At 37.7% G+C, this 19,794-nt stretch overlaps 1 protein-coding gene across 5 annotated transcripts; it reads right to left on the bottom strand.

Annotated features, from left to right (window-relative positions):
* Positions 1–523: 523 nt before the first annotated feature.
* LOC21407383 lies at positions 524–19,531 on the bottom strand. Of its 5 annotated transcripts, none has more exons than XM_024163184.1 (9): positions 19,278–19,531; positions 17,086–17,180; positions 16,872–16,964; positions 8,062–8,114; positions 6,901–6,997; positions 6,393–6,508; positions 6,189–6,293; positions 3,564–3,663; positions 524–719 (listed from the first exon to the last, which is right to left on the bottom strand). In XM_024163184.1, exons 3-9 carry the CDS (start codon positions 16,953–16,955, stop codon positions 543–545), a joined length of 732 nt encoding a protein of 243 aa, XP_024018952.1. In that variant the 5' UTR covers positions 16,956–16,964; positions 17,086–17,180; positions 19,278–19,531; the 3' UTR covers positions 524–542. The 5 variants fall into 5 exon arrangements, with proteins under 5 accessions (XP_024018952.1, XP_024018950.1, XP_024018953.1 ...); XM_024163182.1 differs by having other exon boundaries at positions 6,189–6,319; positions 6,395–6,508; XM_024163185.1 differs by having other exon boundaries at positions 6,189–6,319; positions 6,395–6,508; positions 6,901–6,973.
* Positions 19,532–19,794: the final 263 nt, after the last annotated feature.

Here is a 19,794-nt window from a genome sequence, read left to right as displayed (position 1 = left end):
TATTTAACTTGTTTTCATCACGAGAAACAATTAGAAAAAGTAATTTCAGCATTGAAACATTATCAAATATACTTATAAATTTTATACAAGTCTTTCAAAAACAGATACGAAAGTAAAAAATATTTGTTATTAGAGCACGTCCCTCATGTATAGGGAGAAGAGAGAATTCTAAGGGAGTCCAACTGAAGTTGCTCCTCCTTTTGCACGTCCTCTCTAGTGCTCGGAAAATTCCATATCTTTTTTGGGCTTGAGGACTCGAAGGACTGAAAATTCTGAGTGAAAAGTGTGATATTACAGTATTTTTCTTCCAAGATATACAATGGTATTGTTGTTAGTTTCCATCACACTAGGAGCCTTTGCATAGATGATGGAACTACATATTCAAAATGAATAAGAATTAACGATTTGAGAACAAAAATACCAAAAATCTCGTTTGGGAACCAACCAACAATAAAATTTCTATCATTAGCACTGAACATTTTAGTCATATATTTTACTTCTCTTTTTTTTTCTTTTTTTTTTTCCCGACATAAGAAATAACTTCAAGTAACACGAATCAATAACACAACCATGATGAATATACACGCCATTGCAAAGATCACAAGCCAGGTGAAGCATGTAGTCGTAGAACTCTTCGAGTATATCTCTGAGGCCCGATCATTTGCGTGACCAGTGCTTGCCAGGCTACGTTCAATGGCTTCTTCTGTAGAATCAAGTATCTGGATTCCAATAGATATGTAACCAGTAATATCAGTATGTCATCGATCAAAACCCTTAACACGGAAAACAAGAAGAATCCTTGGTCAAACTACCATATAACATAAGTGTTTCGGGGCACATAATGGATTGGAGATGGATTTTAGATTATACACCCGGAAATAATGTCATAGGATGTGGCATGGTGTGATTGAGATTAGCAATGCCTATGGGACCCACTCTAGTATGACTAGACTAGTAATACAAGATAAACAGGATATTATGAGAATTACTCTAAAATAAAGAAATCATTAAAATCTCCTCATGAAACATTATTTAAAAATTAGATTGAATCAATATTATATATATATAAGCTACCTTCGTAAACTTCCACGAATTCTCCTGATGCTTCATCACAATATTTAATTATTTTCTTAAAAGATACGTGGCATGTTAGAAGAAGAATAATATATCATGCCTTAAAAGAACAAACAATGGTGAAACAATAAATCAGCCAAAGAAATTGAACTGGTACTAAAAAAAAAATACAGATATAAGAAAAGAGAATCAAATATAAGGTTATGAATGGAACTTTTGTCAAAGAACAAAGGTTTAATGAAACAAAGTGTGAAGGAAAGTAGTATAGTCTAAATGGCTCCACTACTTTTGTATGCTTAACACTTATAAAAGAAGTTCAAATACAAGTGTTACGTAGGAAACTTCCTTAAAAGACCGCAAAAGGCTAGGGAAAAGAAAGATTTTCAATCAAAGTATGAAAGTAATTGATAAAATATCTTCTATAAACACATACATGGCAAGACACAACTGTTTTAAAGGATATTATCATGATTCGTGGCAACATCTGAGCATATGGTCAAGCACACCTAAAATATTTTGTATAATTAACAATACTAAAGAATTCAAAAGGAACTTTATTAACTAAATCATAAATTCTCTTGAAATATGCATATAAATAGAACCAGACTCCTTCATTTTAAGCAAGCAATTCGGGAGGCAATTCCTAAGAGCATTTCACTAGGCAAATTTCCCATGAAGCCTTAAGAAACTAAAACAAGATAGTAGATCAGAAAGCATTCCTGAAAGCACTCCTAGAAGCTTTCCCAGAGGCTATATCTCCCATGCAAACCACAACAACAAAACTAGAATACTCCTAGTTATGTATAGAACTAGCCTCCTGGGGTTGAGAAAGCAATTGGGAATGGGTAGTCAAATCTCAACCCACGGAGTAATAGTATCAAACATAGACCAATATATGAGGAACAACATGAATGAAATCAAAGAGCAACAACCAAAAGATAGTTCTAATTAAGATTAAAACTAAGAACAACGTCAATACATAAAACATACAACAATCTCAGTCAGTTTAAGAACCACCTTAGCTATAAAATCCTAAAATAATATAACAGCTAAATACCCTAAGAGAGGGCAGTCCATCTCCAATTACTAGTTTAGATCCCTATGACGTGAGAGTTGTGCTCTCTCTCTTTCTTTTTTTTTCTTTTTTTATTTTTTATTTTTATGATAAGAAACGAAAGAACTTTACTAATCAAACGAGGGGACAAGGAGTCTGCTAACAAAAACAGAAATAGAAAAACGATAGACTAAAGCAAGAAAGAAATACAAAAGTGCTCTCCTTATGCGATCCTTTTAACATTATTTCCTTTTAATACAATACGGGATTGAACATAGAACCCCCCACCCAAATCCCCAGTGCCAATAGATTGAGAGATCTTAGGTGATCCTTTTAACATTATTCCCATTAATTCTTTAGTATATATTTTCATCATGATTTTCATACATCCAAATCTATCGGGTAAGTGGCAGGGATACTTTTTCTTAATCTCATTGCGACATAATTAATTACAGAATTATTATCTTATTACTTCTATTTTTAATCACTATCTTGTCTCACCATTATTAATTTCTATAATATCATTATATGCTATAGTCATAATATTTATTTCATCACAATATATATTCTTATTGGATAATTTGTTTTATGATATCTAATAAGCATATATATTTTCTATCTAATGCCTGACGTCCCCAACTCAGACCATTGCCTATTCTATCCAATGACCAGTGTCTACACACACACACATATACATCCACGTCACTCAAATTCATTCATCTCTGGTGCACCCCACACTCGTGCCAGCACCCTTGAATTCACGCACCCCTCTATGGCTCTTAGGGTCATATAGGCACGATACACAGTTCCTCCACGGACCTGGGAACAACAAGCAATAAGATCAATGCTAATTTGCACTAACTCGTCGTTTGCAAGTTGGACAATAAATTTTAATTCTGACATTTAGCTTTAGGACCCTAGATTTAACAATCTGTGGCAATGTAGTTCAATAATGGATGTCAAATAACATACGGAATTTGGGTCCTATACGTCAAAATTAAAAAGTTCATCTGTTCAAGTCCAACTCGCTAACTAATGAAAGATTTTGGGTGTAGCTTTTTCTAAACTCGCATAGCATTCCATCCAATTCCTTAGCTATTGAACTATAATTGCAACAAATTTTTAATTTAGTGGCCCATTTACCAAGATTTAAAATTTGGGGTCTAAATATCGACAAGTTTAACACCAGTGTAAAAACCCTAAAGATTATGGAGTCCATTCTTCTCGAATTATTTCAGTTAAAAGAGAAGGAAAAAAAAAAAGACCTTCTATGGCGTTATAGAAATAAAATCCTCAAGCACATATATTATTATGGGGTTTATTAGCATGATACTGAACTCAACTAAGCAGTCATTCATCACATATTTCGCCCAGCATTTTTTCACGACCACTAAAGTTTATTAACACAAAATCAAATAAATTGTGATGTTCGTACCTTTTCACTGTTTTGCAGTGAGCGGTTCACTATAAGGCTACTCTCTTTGAGTTGCCTTGCTAATACAACCATTTCATCAGTCAAGTCCTCCTGAAGCTTTCTATTATAGGAGAGGAATAACACTTGTTAGGATTTCGCAAAGCAACCGTATAATCTGAAAATAAAAAACGTTTATCCTTTTTCTTTCTCTGCTAAGATATGGCGAAATTTATTAAAAGGAGAAAAAAAAGAAGAAGGAAACTCTTAGACCATCTCCAATGCAAATGCTAATGTCAATTGTATACTTAACATCAAAAGGTATGATATAGTATGTTATTTTCATTTTTGCTCCAATGCATAATGCTATTTGAAATGCTAAATCTACCTTTTTCCATAATCATTAAGCTTTGAATGTCATAAAAGTAAACTTTTATTTTTAAAATAATTAGAAAATACAAAAGTTGTAATGATTACATGAAAAGGCAAACATTTCAACCGATAACAATCAAATGTCAAATTTCTCATATGCTATACTTGGTGGAAAATTTGCCACAATGTATAGTATGTGGAAAATTTAGCACAACAAATAGCATTGCACTAGAGAGTGTTTTTTGCACTCAAATGCTAAATTTACATTGCATTGGAGATGCTCTTAAGTGGCATACTTAAATGCACAAGTTTTTTATGGGAGTTTTAACCAAAAGCTCTCAAAGGGTTAGCATTAGCACAACTAATAAATTTTAGACCAACTTAAAGCCACCAAGGAATATTGTCAATCCATTTCAGGCCTGTTTGGTCACAGGATTCGTAAGGATAAAAGGGATTGGATTATGATAAGAATTTAATCTTGTGTTTGGATAAAAATTTTAAAAGACTGGACTGGATGGTTTTTATCCAGCCAAGAACTAAATCTCCCTCGAAGGGGATTCGTCTAACCCCCAATGAAGCACGGGATTCAACCATCCTGGAGCTCACTGGAGGCTCGTGATTGGGTAAAGGCGTCGATAAATGTGGTTTTACAAATTCACATAATGGCTTCCTGGGCTGGGCAATTTCAATTATGGTTTTGAAATCTATTTTCTAGTCGTTTATGGACAGGTGAGAAAGGTAATTATGTGTAGGGTGTGAATGTGTTTTCGAATGGGTAAAGAAGAGACAGAGAGATATGTATAATTATTTTTTAAATTTTTTAATTTGTTTAACAAATTCAAAATTAAGTTTAAAAGTTAAACAAGTCAAAGCCCTTTTTTTTGTTTGTTTAATTAAAATGTAAAATCCTATCGTATCCTAATAGTATATCACTAAACATAAGATAGGATTTACTAATATCCAATCCCATCCAATGCTATAGACTACTACAATCCTCTAACATTAGCCTATTCAATCCTATCCTACGCTCGAAACGGACACAACAAGTATAACCTGTTAAACTGACTGACCCAATTAACCACGCAAATCAAGTTCATGCTATGCAATTCAATCTGGATTCTCTCCATTTTCTACTCAACTTCTCAGTAAGAAAGTAGACAATAGTAATATGTCCAAGAAACATGAATAACCTAAGAAACTAGTCTAAACCGAACAAATACAGACTAAGCATCTAAATTCTGGTTGCATACCAAGATCCTTGCCCGATTGATGTCAAACTTTCAAAACACGGACAATACTGAGGATATCTTCATGATGTTGGGGGATATTTTAGTCTAGGCCTGAATATAGGCTGGCTTTCCTAAGAGCTGAGAAAATACACAAACTTTAGCCACAAAACGTTGGCATAAATGTCAAAAATTAGCAAGTCCCACTTAAGACACTTAAGCTTCATTTCAACTATCTTTTGGCATGTTGAGCTAACAGCTTAGCAGAATTTTATTTACTACTACTTAAAATGAGAAAATGTCGATGTTGAAATCTTAATGATATGTGTTAGGCCTCAGGTGCGGAAGGCCTACGTTAGGAGGGCCAAGAAAGGGAATGGTTTGGGCTTGGGCCTGAATGATGTGGGCCTGGGAGGTGGAGAAAGCCAATCTGGGGGCACGAGGATGGATTGATGCTGATGACGAGAGAAGTTGGTTAGAGGATTGGTGAGTATTTGAGGAGTATCGAGGCAGTGAGGAGGTCATTGTGAATCTTGTGCATGAGCTGATAGCTGGGAGGTTGTGGGGTTCCTCGAAAATCCCTCTCTATCCTTTATCTTTCCTGTATTTTCCCTTTTGTTGAGTAATTGAGCTTCGGTAGAGCTCTTAGTTGTAGTGGTGGAGATTTTAATTCAATAAAAAGCTATCAGAAGATTCACAGTAAATTTATATGTCACTGGTTCTTGTGCAAAAGGAGTATTCAAATAAAAAAGTTTTCTTCATTGTTACCACAAACCCTCAACAAACAGCAATTAAGATGCATGAAATTTTACTTAGGCACCACGGAAACCATTCACCTTATTATATTAGCATTTCTTTTTTGAACAGACGAAAAGGTTTGTACTTAGTTCTACTTGGTAAGACATTGTTACGTACAAATATTTACGTGTTATACATATATATGTCCGTGTGTTTGTTTTTTCAATTGCATTAATAGATTAAATTTCTTCAATGGTCTAGTTACTCGGGTTTTATAGCTGGAAAAGGAAAAGAAACAGAAAAGAAAAGGTACCTATGCTTTTCTATGTGTGCTTGTGCCACAGAATCCAATTTGACGGGAGTTGAAGAATTAGCATCAGTTGTCTCACAGGCTTCATCTTCAATATTCGAGGCAAGCCTATTATAAGATTCAAACAAAACAACCTATATCACGCTATAAGATCACTATGGAGCTAAAAACAAATCCAATTAATCAAACTAAAAGAAATTAAGTTACACAGATCTCCTTCTCAGTCCTTCAGAAGGGGTAGTATGACTTTCTTCTTCTACTGCAGGAGAACTGCCTTGAATAGAAACACCTTCAAAAGACTCTTGGGGATCTTGCACACTAGGCTAAAAGCATAAACAGCAACATAATTAGTAAACTGATCCTCCTTAAGTAGCAAATATCTAATCTCCGAACATCAAAAAGAGGTGTGTGTGTGTGTGTGTGTGTGTGAGAGAGAGAGAGAGAGAGGAGGGAGGGGGGGTGGGGTTGTGCGATTGTGGATCCTAGGTTAAATGTACAGACTTAGCAAAAGGGTATATTAACAAGCAGCGGCCACAGAAGGGAATTCATAAAATGAGAAAACTGAGAAGGGAGAGACAGAATGTGGCAGAGGAGGAGTGTATAAAATAGAGCCAAAAAAAAAAAAAAAAAACCGAATGTAGTCGAATTTTAAACTTAAAAAATAAAAGGCAACAGCAAAAATTTTTATTTACTCAACAATTAAGTATGCACGCACCGCCATGGAAGTTAATCTGCAAGCAACAGCTTCAATCTTCTCTGAATAATCACTCACTACAGCCTTTGAAAGTCTAAGAGCATACAAACAAATTAGCCTACTCTACATCCACAAAGAAAATATATGCTCTTTAGAACACTGATACAAAATTATAAGCACCAAAACTAAAATAAACTGAACACTTAGAAAGTAGTCTAAGAAATACAAAAGAAAGTTGGATTGGATTGGATTTCTTTTTCTTTTTATACGTTGGATTGGATTTCTAAGATCTTGGTTCAACAATAAATCATTGAAAATTTAAATTAAGGGTGAGAAGAAGGCAAATACACACACATCAGAGAGATGGATGAAAAAGGAGCATTAATCTTGATCGAAATCTTTGAAAAAATTAATGTTTTGGACCTCCAACATCGAATAATACCTTTCTAAAAGGAACTAATTTAGAAGTCCCCATCTTCTAAAGGACACGCTTCTTTCAAGTGGGCTATCATAAGCATCAAGTAGAGATTTACACATCAAGCGCTGTTAGCTTAATGCTCAATAAAATCCATGAAAAATAGACAACGTTTTAACATATTGTTTCTCCAATAACCTTGACGTACACTGCACACAAACTATCCCCGAGGATGGTCTATTAACATAGCTCTTCTTAAAATCCACAAGAGTCACACACTTAAATGGAAAAATGGTAACTTCTGCATAGAGCTAAAAAGCCTGGGAACAGTGAACAACGACAGATACAGAATATACCTAAATCACTGTTACCAAAAAACTAACTCCGGACCATAACTAAACTACCAAATCAACATGCATCCATAAACAAGACTAACAAACTTTCCTCCTAAAGCACCCACAAAGAGAGTATCAGAAATCACAAGATTAAAATATGTCCCATAACCCTTTCCAAGTGAAACTAAAACCAGAAACAGTAAAAATGAATTTGATGTGATTACCAACTCTATCAACGTTTCTCGACCTAATTATCAACTGGGCAAGTGATTGCCAAAGCCCCAAATTACTTGAAAATAGAAATACAAAAACAAAACATATTGGTTTGAATTTCTTAATCAATCAAATATTAGAAGAATATCATTTCAAAACTATTAAAAGAATATAACATTCATAGAAACAAAAATAAAATACGCAAAAAGAGTGACAAACCTCGGTACGCCTTCCGCTAGTTGCTCTAAAAGTTCTCTTAAAGTGGCAACATACTGCAAAATTGCATTAGTTACAGTACAATAAACTCATCTCATTGCACAACGACAAGAAACAGAGACAGCTTTGGAACAAAAAGTTGACTAAAAACATAAAAGCAGGAAACTCAAGAAACTAATTCTAAGCTTTATCTCATCTGGCCCCGTGTGATGACTCTGCATGAGGCCAATAATAAGGCACCACATACTCAATAACGAGGCTAATTGTAAACTTCATATCATCTCTGTAGGTTTTGAGGTAAAAACTTATTTTCTCTCTTATTTCAATAATGGTAGCATACATCTTATTTATAGGATACATTGTACCATTGACAGCTCACAAACATCTAACAAAACCAGAAACTATCTAAATCCGGAAATTAACTAAAGAGAATCCGGAAACTACCCTTTTTCCTAGGAACCTTACCCCAAACTAAGGGATTCGGTCCTTTTATTCAAACACAGAAAAAGTAAACTAGAAAACAGGAAAGTAAACAATTTTATTCTCTATTAGGAAATAAAATCTTCCATTTTCTGACACTCCCCCTCAAGTTGGTGCATAGATATCATGCAAACCTAACTTGCTAACAAGGAAGTCAAACGATGACTTGAACAGTCCCTTTGTGAGGATATCTGTTGTTTGTTGTGTCATTGGAACAAATGGCATACAGATCATTCCTCCCTCAAGCTTCTCCTTGATGAAATGTCGATCAACTTCAACATGTTTAGTTCGATCTTGTTGCATAGGGTTGTTGGCTATGCTGATTGCAGCTTTGTTGTCATAGTATAACTTCATAGGGGCTTCTATACGCAACTTTAACTCAGTCAATATCCGTTGTAGCCATAATAGTTCGCAAATTCTGTTGGCCATTGCTCTATATTCTGCCTCAACACTGCTTCTTGCTACTACACTTTGCTTCTAAATTCTCCAAGTGACTAAATTACCCCCACACATAGGAGCAAAATCCTGTTGTTGATCTCCGATCAGTGGAGGATCCTGCCCAATCCGCATCGGTGTAGATTTCAATCCCATGTTGAGTGTTCTTTTTGAAAAAAAGGCATTTCCCTGGAGAATTCTTTCACTTGATGAGTACCTAAAGAACATTGTGTGATCAGTTTGAGCCTGTGTGTAACCCTGCTTTTTTACTGAACAAGTAAATTTCTCAAACCACGCTCGTGGTGATTTGCTTCAATCCACAGAGTGACTTTATCAATCTGCACACTTTTGAGCCAAATTTTCTTTCGAAACCAGGTGGGGCATCCATGTATACTTCTTCTTCCAAATCTTCGTTCAAGAATGCATAGTACTAAGTTTTGCTACTGGAGCAAAGGTCTCCATGTAATCAATTCCATACATTTGAGCGAAGCCCTTAGCTACCAACCGGACCTTATATCTTTTCAGAGATCCATCTGATTTGTACTTTACAGTGAACACCCATTTGCATCCCACAGTCTTTTTTCCCTTTGGCAGGTCCACCATCTCCCACATTTTGTTCTTCTCAAGCGCCCTCATTTCTTCTAGGATTGCTTCCTTCCATTTGGGAACCTGTAAAGCATCTTGAACATTCTTTGGAATTTCCACACGTGAGAGTTGATTAGTAAAGAAAGACAAAATTGGGGACAAATTTTCATAGGACACAAATTTTGACATTGGATGATTAGTACATGACCTAGCCCTTTCCGGAGAGCAATTGGAATATTAAGGTCATTGAGAGATGTTTCTTCAGGAATAGAATACAAGGAAGGAGAAACACCTGGAGAATTTTGGACGGAAAGAGGGACACGAGGGACACTTGGAGAGTTTTGGTCCTGCCGTGAGTTGGAATCTTGGCCTCGCTAGGAAACTTCCGAATTTTTTCCGAGAGTAAACCAGTTTGAATTTTTTCTTATTTGCATCTCCTTCAATAGAATCATTATTCTCTGCTGGGACAAGACTTGTTTTTGAGAATTCCTCATTATTTATAACATTTGTGTTTTCACTTTGGTCTTGTTCATTTTGAGTCAAAACTGACTTTGTTGGTGACTGTTTAGAACCAGATTCTAACATTAACTTGTGTTGAATCTAGAAAAAATCTTCAGTCACCAAATTTTCTATTTTATCCCAAGTCGGATCTTCACTGTTTCTCTCCCCTTGAAGAGGAGACCTAAAAAAAGGTTTTGTTTCAAAGAAAGACACATCCATAGATACAAACATTTTTTAAAAAATAGGATCATAGCATTTGTAGCCCTTTTTTGTTGGTGCATGTCAGGCCTCCTGTGAGGAAGGTCTACACCAGGAGGACCAAGGGTGAACAGGTGGGAGACTCAGGCCCAAATGAAACGGAAGAAAGGGGTTTGGTTGTCAAGGAAGGCCCACCTGGGAATTCGAGTCTGGCTGAAGGAGGGGAAGCCGACGTGGGAAGTTAGTTAGAGAATCTGGGGGGTATTTGAAGGTAGCAACGAGGGCTGTGAAGGGTGAATATTTTGCATGAGCTAGTCGTTGGGAAATTGTTGGTCCTCGAAAATCCCTCTCTATCCTTTTCCTATTTCTGTAATTTCCATTTTCATTGCATTGTTGAGCTACAAGTCAAGCTCCTATCTGTATTCTGGTGATTGGATTCAATAAAATAACTATTCAGAGGAATTCTTCCATTTCGTAACAGTAAATTCTTAGTCGACAGATTAGGATCCTATCAATTTGGTATCAGAGCCAGCGATCCATGGCGCAGTACACTCCCACGGCGAGCACTACCGAGCGCGTCTCCAGTTTAGAAGGTCTCGAGTCAATCAGGGAGACTGTTCAGTTGATGGGAGCTATGGTGGACCACGTACCTCAGCTACAGGAAGATGTTCATGCTCTGGGAATTCAGGTAGGGGATGTGCAAGGGGCCCTCCACCGCTTGGAGACAATGTTAGGACGCCACCTCGAGGCTCAGATTCCAACACCGCCGCGTCGGGAGGTGGGACGTGACAGGGAACGGAGGAGGCAGAATGAGTCTCCGGACCAGGGCCGCAGACGGCATGAGCACTGAGGAAGACACCTAGAGCTGCCGATCTTCCAAGGTGACGACCCATATGGGTGGGTGTTCTGAGCGGAGCGCTAGGAGGACCAAGGGTGGACAGGTGGGAGACTCAGGCCCAAATGAAACGGAATAAAGGGGTTTGGTTGTCAAGGAAGGCCCACCTGGGAATTCGACGTGGAGAAGACTGCATTTCGAACGCACGAAGGGCACTATGAATTCTTGGTCATGCCGTTTGGTTTGACCAACGCTCCAGCAACGTTCCAGGCGCTTATGAACAAGGTATTTCAACCCTATTTGCGCCAATTCGTCTTGGTTTTCTTCGACGATATTTTGATCTATAGTCGAACGTGGGAAGAACACAAAGAGAACCTCACGGTAGTCCTGGGCGTTCTACGGAGGGAGCAGCTGTTCGCTAATCGGAAGAAATGTGTTTTTGGGCAGCAACAATTGGAGTACTTGGGGCATGTGATCTCAGCAGCAGGGGTGGCAGCTGATCCGGCCAAGGTGGAGGCTATCTTATCCTGGCCCACACCCAAGAACGTACGAGGAGTCAGGGGATTCTTACGATTGGCTGGTTACTACCGCGTTTTGTTTAGAATTTTGGAAGGCTGACTGACCTGCTCAAACGTGGTGAATTCCGGTGGACCCCAGAGGCGGGGGCTGCCTTCGAAGCACTTAAGCTTGCTATGACTACTCTCCCAGTCCTTGCAATACCGGATTTCTCCAAGCCATTTATGGTTGAAACAGATGCGCCTGGCTCGGGAATTGGGGTAGTGTTAATGTAGGGGGGTAAGCCCATTGCATTTTTCAACAAGGCGCTCTCAGGCACTTCTAGGTTCGGGTCAGTCTATGAACGATAACTCATGGCGGTCGTGTTGGCTGTCCAAAAGTGGTGCCATTACCTACTTGGCCGGCACTTCGTGGTGCGCACCGACCAACAGAGCCTCTGGTTTCTCATGGACCAGCGGCTGTTACCTCCGGAACACCTCCACTGGGCTATTAAGCTCTTTGGGTATGACTTTGAGTTGCAGTACAAGCAAGGGGCGTCGAATCGAGTGGCTGACGCACTTTCTAGGCGAGAGGCAAACACTACAGTGGAGTTAGTGCCCATCTCTATTCCGCAGCTGGTTAATTGGGCTGTGATTAGACGGGAACAACAACAAGACGACGAATGCGCTGCTTTGTTACAAAAACTCGCTAAAGGCGAGGAGTTGGCCGCTGGATGGTCCTTGCATCAGGACCTGCTGTGCTACCAAGGCAGGGTAGTCCTACCAAGGCAATCTCCGTGGATACGACGAATGTTGCGTGAATTTCATGACTCGGCCATAGGGGATCATTCAGGTTTTCTGCGCACTTATAAACGCGTGGCACATAACCTGTTCTGGCAGGGGATGAAGGAAGATATACGTCAGTATGTTGCCAAATGCTCCATTTGCCAACGTTCGAAGTATGAGGCCATGACGCCCGCGGGACTGCTACAACCGCTGCCGGTACCGGAGAGGGTATGGGAGGATATCTCCATGGACTTCATCGGGGGGTTACCAAGGTCGCATGGAATTGATACAATTTTGGTGGTCGTGGACCGGTTGTCTAAGTACGCTCATTTCCTGCCGCTTTCTCACCCGTTCACGGCCAAGAAAGTGGCTGAATTGTTTGTTCGCGAAATAGTCCGGCTCCACGGAATTCCTTGCTCCATTGTCACCGATCGAGACCCCCTCTTCATGAGCCTCTTCTGGCGCGAGTTATTTCGTATGCAGGGAACCAAGTTGAACCGCAGTTCGGCCTATCACCCTGAATCTGACGGCCAAACCGAGGTTGTGAACAGGTGCTTGGAAGTATATCTCCGCCGTTTCGCAACGATCAACCTCGCTTGTGGCTTCACTACTTACCATGGGCGGAATTCTGGTTCAACACCAACTATAACGCGTCCACGCGGCATTCCCCTTTCCAGGTATTGTACGGCCGTGATCCTCCCACTCTTCACCGCTTCCAGGACTCCCCCTCGACAGTGGAAGATGTCAACCTCCAGCTTCAGCAAAGGAATGAGTTCCTCGATATTCTCAAGGGCAATCTAGTGCTCGCACAGCAGCGCATGAAGAAGTTCGCGAATGCTCATCGTCGGGAACTTTCCTTTTCGCTTGGTGATCATGTTCTGCTCAAGCTACGCCCCTATCGCCTCAAGTCCCTGGCCCGTCGACCCAACGAAAAGTTGGCTCCTCGATTTTATGGACCATTTGAAGTCTTGGAGGAAATCGGAGAAGTGGCCTATCGCCTCAAGCTTCCTGTGGTTGCGCGGATTCATTCTGTTTTCCATGTCTCCCAGCTGAAACCTTTCAAAGGTGATGCACTCCAGTACCAACCACTTCCACTGCAGCTCTCGGATGAGTTGGAGTTGCAGGTCGAGCCTTCCAAGGTCCTTCGCGGCAGGTGGACTTCTGTTGGAGGAAAACAGGTTGCTGAAGTGTTGGTTAACTGGAAGGACCTGCCGGATTGGGAAGTCACCTGGGAGCTTCTGGAGGTGTTTCAGGCCCAATTTCCTCATTACAACCTTGGGGACAAGGTTGTCTTCGAAGGGGGGAGTATTGTCAGGCCTCCTGTGAGGATGGTCTACACCAGGAGGACCAAGGGTGGACAAGTGGGAGACTCAAGCCCAAATGAAACGGAAGAAAGGGGTTTGGTTGTCAAGGAAGGCCCACCTGGGAATTCGAGTCTGGCTAAAGGAGGGGAAGCCGACGTGGGTAGTTAGAGAATCTGGGGGGTATTTGAAGGTAGCAATGAAGGCTGTGAGAGGGGTGAATATTTTGCATGAACTAGTCGTTGGGAGGTTGTGGGGTTCCTAAAAAATCCCTCTATCCTTTTCCTATTTCTGTAATTTCCATTTCTGTTGCATTGTTGAGCTACAAGTCAAGCTCCTATCTGTATTCTGGTGATTGGATTCAATAAAATAACTATTCAGAGGATTTCTTCCATTTCGTAATAGTAAATTCTTAGTCGACAGATCAAGATCCCATCAGTGCATATCCTACAAAAGCGCATTTTCTGGCCCTAGGATCTAACTTACTCCGGTTTTGATCATGATTGTGAACAAAGACAGTACACCTAAAGACTTTAATTGGTAATAATTCGGATAAGATCCTAGAGGATGGAAAATTCTGTGAGAAAACTTGCAAAGGAGTTTGAAAATCTAGAGTTTTTGAGGGCATTCGATTAATGATATAGGTTGCTGTGAGAATTGCACCACCCCAAAGGTATTTTGGAACATTATTTGTGAAAAGCAAGGCTCTTGATACTTCTAGAAGATGTTTATTTTCTCTCAGCTATTCCATTTTGTTGAGGGGTGTCATTGCATGAACTTTGATGAATAATACCCTTTTCAATAAAAAAATTCCCCAAAATATTATTAAAAAACTCCTTTCCATTATCACTTCAAAAAATTTGAATTTTCTCATCAAATTGAGTTTGTACCATGGTGTAAAAGTTTTTGAAAACTCCTTCAACCTCTGTTTTTTCTTTTAACAAGTAGACCCAACTTACTCTAGTGTGATCATCTATAAATGTGACAAACCATTTTTTTCCGAAAAGTGTTGGAGTTCTTTAAGGACCCCAAACATCACTGTGGATTAAGGAAAAAGGTTTAGTGGGCTTGTATAGTCGTGGAGGGTAGGGGGATCGATGTTGTTTTGCAAACTTACAAGTCTCACACTGAAATGAATGGATTCTTATTAATAAACAAAGATGGAAACAAACATTTCAAATAATGAAAACTTGGATGGCCAAGTCTATAATGCCATAGCATAATTTCATGATTACTAGAAGTAGACATAGATTCAAAACATAAACTTCGGACTGGTTTACTTGGGATTGTTCCATCTTCAAAAAAATTGAGTCCTCCATTTTCCCTAGCACTGCCAATCATCCTCCACGAGACCAGTTCCTGAAACTCACAATGAGTTGGATAGAAATTAGCTTGACAATTAAGATCTTGGGTTATCTTACTGATAGATAGGAGGTTACATGACAATTTTGGAACATGAAGCACATTATTAAGAGTTATAGGGGGGGAAACTTTGATTGAACCAATCCCGGCTATTGCCGAAAAAGATCCATCAGCAATCTTAATTTTCATGTTTCCTGCACTCGGACTATAAGATGAGAAGAGATGTGAGCAATTTGTCATGTGATCTGTTCCTCCGGAATCTATAATCCAAGGGCTAGAAGAAAGACCGAAACTAGAGAGGGCTGTGACATAAGAATTACCTTGGGTTGCAAGGGAACATGAAGGAGTGACAGAGAATTGTGGAGATTTAAAGAGTTTGTATAGATGCTCTAACTGTTCCTTTGTGAAAGGATGCACCTCCGAGTTGATTGATTGCTCTTGAGAATCATCAGTGGTGGTTTGAAGAGCCCTGCCATTGCCCTCTCGTTTTTTCTTCAAATGCGCTGGTTTCCCGTGAATTTTCCAGCATGTCTCCTTAGTGTGCCATGGTTTTCTACAATGATCACACCATGGTCGCTTTTTCCTTTCTCCTTCCATATCAGATCCTCCTGAATTACGAGAGACTAGTGCAGAATTCTCAGGTTCGAGTGCTGGTGCTGCACTGTTTAGCATGATTCTCCTCCTATTTTCTTCTTGTCGTAATTCTGAAAAAACCTCACGAATATAGGGCAGGGGTTTTCGGCCAAGAATCCTTCCCTTTACCTCATCTAGGCTTCTATTAACTCCTGCAAGAAACATATAGATGCAATCATTCTCTTCACGTTTCATATACCTTGCACAATCATTTGGATTCTCCCACTCATCATCATAGCATTGATCCAGTTCCAGCCAAAGGGTCACCATCTCGTTGTAATATACCGTGATCTCATGGTCTCCTTGCTTGGATTGCCAGAGCTTTGATTTTAATTCAAAGATCTGTGAAGAGTTTTCCAAATCTGAGTATGTTTGCAAAACAGAATCCCACACAGCTTTGGCGGTTGGTAGGAAAATGTTTGGTTTTGCGATTGCTGCCTCCATGGAATTTAGAAGCCATGCTGTCACCCAGGAATTTTCTGACACCCAGGAATTTTCTGACCTCCATTTTTTGAAGCCTGAATCCTTTTCTCCTGGCTGCTTCTCTTCCCCAGTAATATATTCGAGTTTTCCTCTGCCATCGAGCACAAGTTTGACGGACTGTGGCCACTCAAGGTAGTTTTTTCCATTCAACTTTTGAACGAAGATTTGTAAGGAGGAATCAATTGTTATATTATCAACACCAGTATAGAAAGAATTGTCTGTGTTGTTTTCAGAGGTAACCTCAGATGAGGTCTGGGCTCTGTTTACACCGGTCATGGCTGTCTTTGCCATTTTTCCCTTTGGATTAAAACCCTAAGGCTCTGATACCATGTAGGTTTTGAGGAAAAAACTTATTTTCTCTCTTATTTCAATCATGGTAGCATACATCTTATTTATAGGATACATTGTACCCTTGACAGCTCACAAACATCTAACAAAACCAGAAACTATATGAATCCGGAAACTAACTAAAGAGAATCTGGAAACTACCCTATTTCCTAGGAACCTTACCCCAAACTAAGGGATTTGGTCCTTTTATTCAAACACAGAAAAAGTAAACTAGAAAACAGAAAAGTAAACAATTTTATTCTCTATTAGAAAATAAAATCTTCTATTTTCTGACAATCTCAACGCACCAATGAGAATCACAAGGCAAGGAAATAAAAAAATAATAATAAAAAAAAGAGCAATAGAACCTCAGAGTTTTAGTTGAGGGCATACATGAACAAGCTTTGCCTGGTTTTGCTGCTTAGGCGCAGCAGCAAGCAATCTCCTTAAATTAACTTCCGTTTTACTAATTCCCATCACAAAAAGCTACACAAAACAAAAAAATAAAAACTCATCAACTAAGGTTTGAAATTCCAGAGATCGAATGTGAAACAAATATCGTTTGATGAAACAAAACTTAACAACAAAATGACATTTGAAGACTTACCTTTTGTGTTAAATTATACCGAAGTTCAGTATATTTCGGAAAATTTTAGTTCTTAAATTTCCTCGTATTAAGCTCCTCTAACTCCTGAAATCAAACTGTAAATATGAAGAATCTAACTCAGCATAACTGAATTTCAGTAGACAACCAAGGTTGATTTTGATTTTTTTTTTATTTACTTTATATTAATATTTTATTTTTTTAATTTACGTAAGAGGGAGTAAGAAATGAAGGCCTTCATTACCGGCCTCTTTTTAATACATCATGAAGTAAAACACTTTTAGGAAATGAAAACCATTAAAAACCAGTAATAAAAATTTATAAGATTAGTTGTGATAAGAAATAAAAGTAGTTATTGTTAGGAAATACGGGAATTAAAAGCTAGGGAATTAGAGATATGAATTTCTGAAAATCAGAAAATTAATTCCCTGATTATCCTGTATATTCATGTACAGCTGTAGGCTAGAATTAGTCAATGATTTTCTTGCTGTAGGGCTGATTTCTAGGAGCTAATTTCCTGATCATGTAATTATTTTCTTCCTGATTTAGCCTAGGTTGTACACTATAAATTTGTACCATTCTTTGTCTATGAATATGAAAGAATTTCATAATCACTTTCAGTTATTGACTTTTGAAATATAAAAGTAACTGATAAAATGCAATTATCCTCATAAGGGAGAAATTTTTGAAAATAATTGAGAATGAAACGGAGGGAATATTTTTTAATAACTATTCAATAGTAACTGTCTATTTTAGCAGACAACTGCAATCAGATCATAAAAATAAGATTTAACATTAAAAAGCTATTAAAACATATCTTTTAAAGAATTATGAAGATGAGAAAGAGTAACTTATAAGGAAAGTTTTTTTTTTAAATTTTTCTGAAGGACTTATGAGGAAAGTTAATTAATGTAGCATTTAAAAAATCATTAATTTTTCTGTTATTTAATGATAAGAATTAAATACAATGATAAGAAGGTTGTCATCATAATAACTAGATAATATGAGTAAAATTTTAAGAAAAGAACTATTCAAATGCCTATAAGGGAGACTATTTAAACTCTTACATGAAGAGACTAGTGAAACTCAAGAGGAAAGAATATTACACTGACGAAAAAATTGTTATGTACAAGAAAAATATCAGTTGTAACAAATCAGAAGGAAAAAATCTAAGAGTAAAGTATAACTATGATACAAGACAATGGCATAGGTTATTACATACAGATAGACAGCAACATGTGTAACAGAATGCAAGTCAAATGGAAAAATCAATTAGGTAAAGGAACAAGCATAAAACCTTCGCATAATGCAACAAGTGCATAAACTAACTGAAGAAAAAATAAATTCCCAGATTAACAAGGATAAACTCAAAGATATTTTAACAAAAAAAATGCCATATAGTGGGAATACATATGGATTACAGAAGAAGCTCTAACCGAATCTAGTTACCAAACAAAGAAAGAGGAAAATAAACTTAATCTATACAAATCATCGAAAACCATTCACACAGTGCTTAATCCAAATACTTGATCCATAACATATTCCGGTCAGTGTCGATACTACTCTACCATTATGGTATAGACATAAATTAGTCAGAAAAACAAATTGTAGAACTCACAACTTTCTAAAGTAACAGGAAGATAATAAATACATCATACTAAAACAATCAAATTATGCAAAGTAATACCATACTCTAATTGAATTGCCCAAAGAAAAAACAAATTTACATAAACAACTTCTGATGTCAAAAGCTAATTCTTAAAATAAAGCAAAATATGAATAAGTGATGGAAAAAAAAAATACTTGTAAATCCATGAGATGAGACTCAAACCGAGAGGATCCAATTAGTGATTAAAGGCAATGCTGCCTTAGAACCGTACAGAATCACTTCCAATCAAGAGAGATCGGAGATATCACTCAGCACCAGACAAGAGTTGAACACAACTTTCAAGATAAGTAATGGATTGAAAGTTAAAGTAGCATATGTATTTTCCATAGGCAGCAGAAGAGAAGACAAAATTGATTAGATAGACAGAAAAATCACCACAAAGATTATAGGAAAACGGTTACAAAGGATTCAAAAATGGAAAGGTGACATAATACACCAAAAAAGAGATAATTTGTTAGATTTCTCAAACAAACATATCAAAAATTTCAATAAAATCATATATATATATATATATATATATACAGACCTTTTAAAACTCAGTAACGCAGGGACCAGAATGAGAGCAATCGAAGGTGATGTTACTTTCTCGGGGGTTTCTTTGAAACTCAGCAGAGAACTCTACCCTCAATTCCTCGTTTCATTTGTACGAATTAGGGCGTGAACGGAAAGTATTATTCCGAGATCAAAGACGACAACTTTACCAGATTCTTAGACGAGAGCAGCGAAATCGAAGAAGTAGATTTGCTGCTGCTGCTGCTGTAAATGTAATGTAAACCTTTGTTGTTGTATTTCTGAGTTTGGCGATTCGTATTTATGGATTGAGAATTATCATTTATGATTCTAATTTTTAAAATGGGTAGTTTATTTAGAATTATTATTTATGATTTTAATTTTTAAAATTTAAGTAAATATTTATTTTTAAATTTAAAATTATTTTTAATTTATGTGTATTTTTTATAAGAGAAAACACTATAACGAGTCATAAATCATGATCTGAATCATAGCACGAATCCTTACTTTAAACACATCAAATTTTTTATGAG

The sequence above is a fragment of the Morus notabilis genome, unplaced genomic scaffold (assembly GCF_000414095.1).
Source record: "Morus notabilis unplaced genomic scaffold, ASM41409v2 Scaffold98, whole genome shotgun sequence".
Taxonomy (NCBI): Eukaryota; Viridiplantae; Streptophyta; class Magnoliopsida; order Rosales; family Moraceae; genus Morus; species Morus notabilis.
Note: the sequence above shows the minus strand (reverse complement) of the source record. Positions and strands in the feature narration are given on the sequence as shown.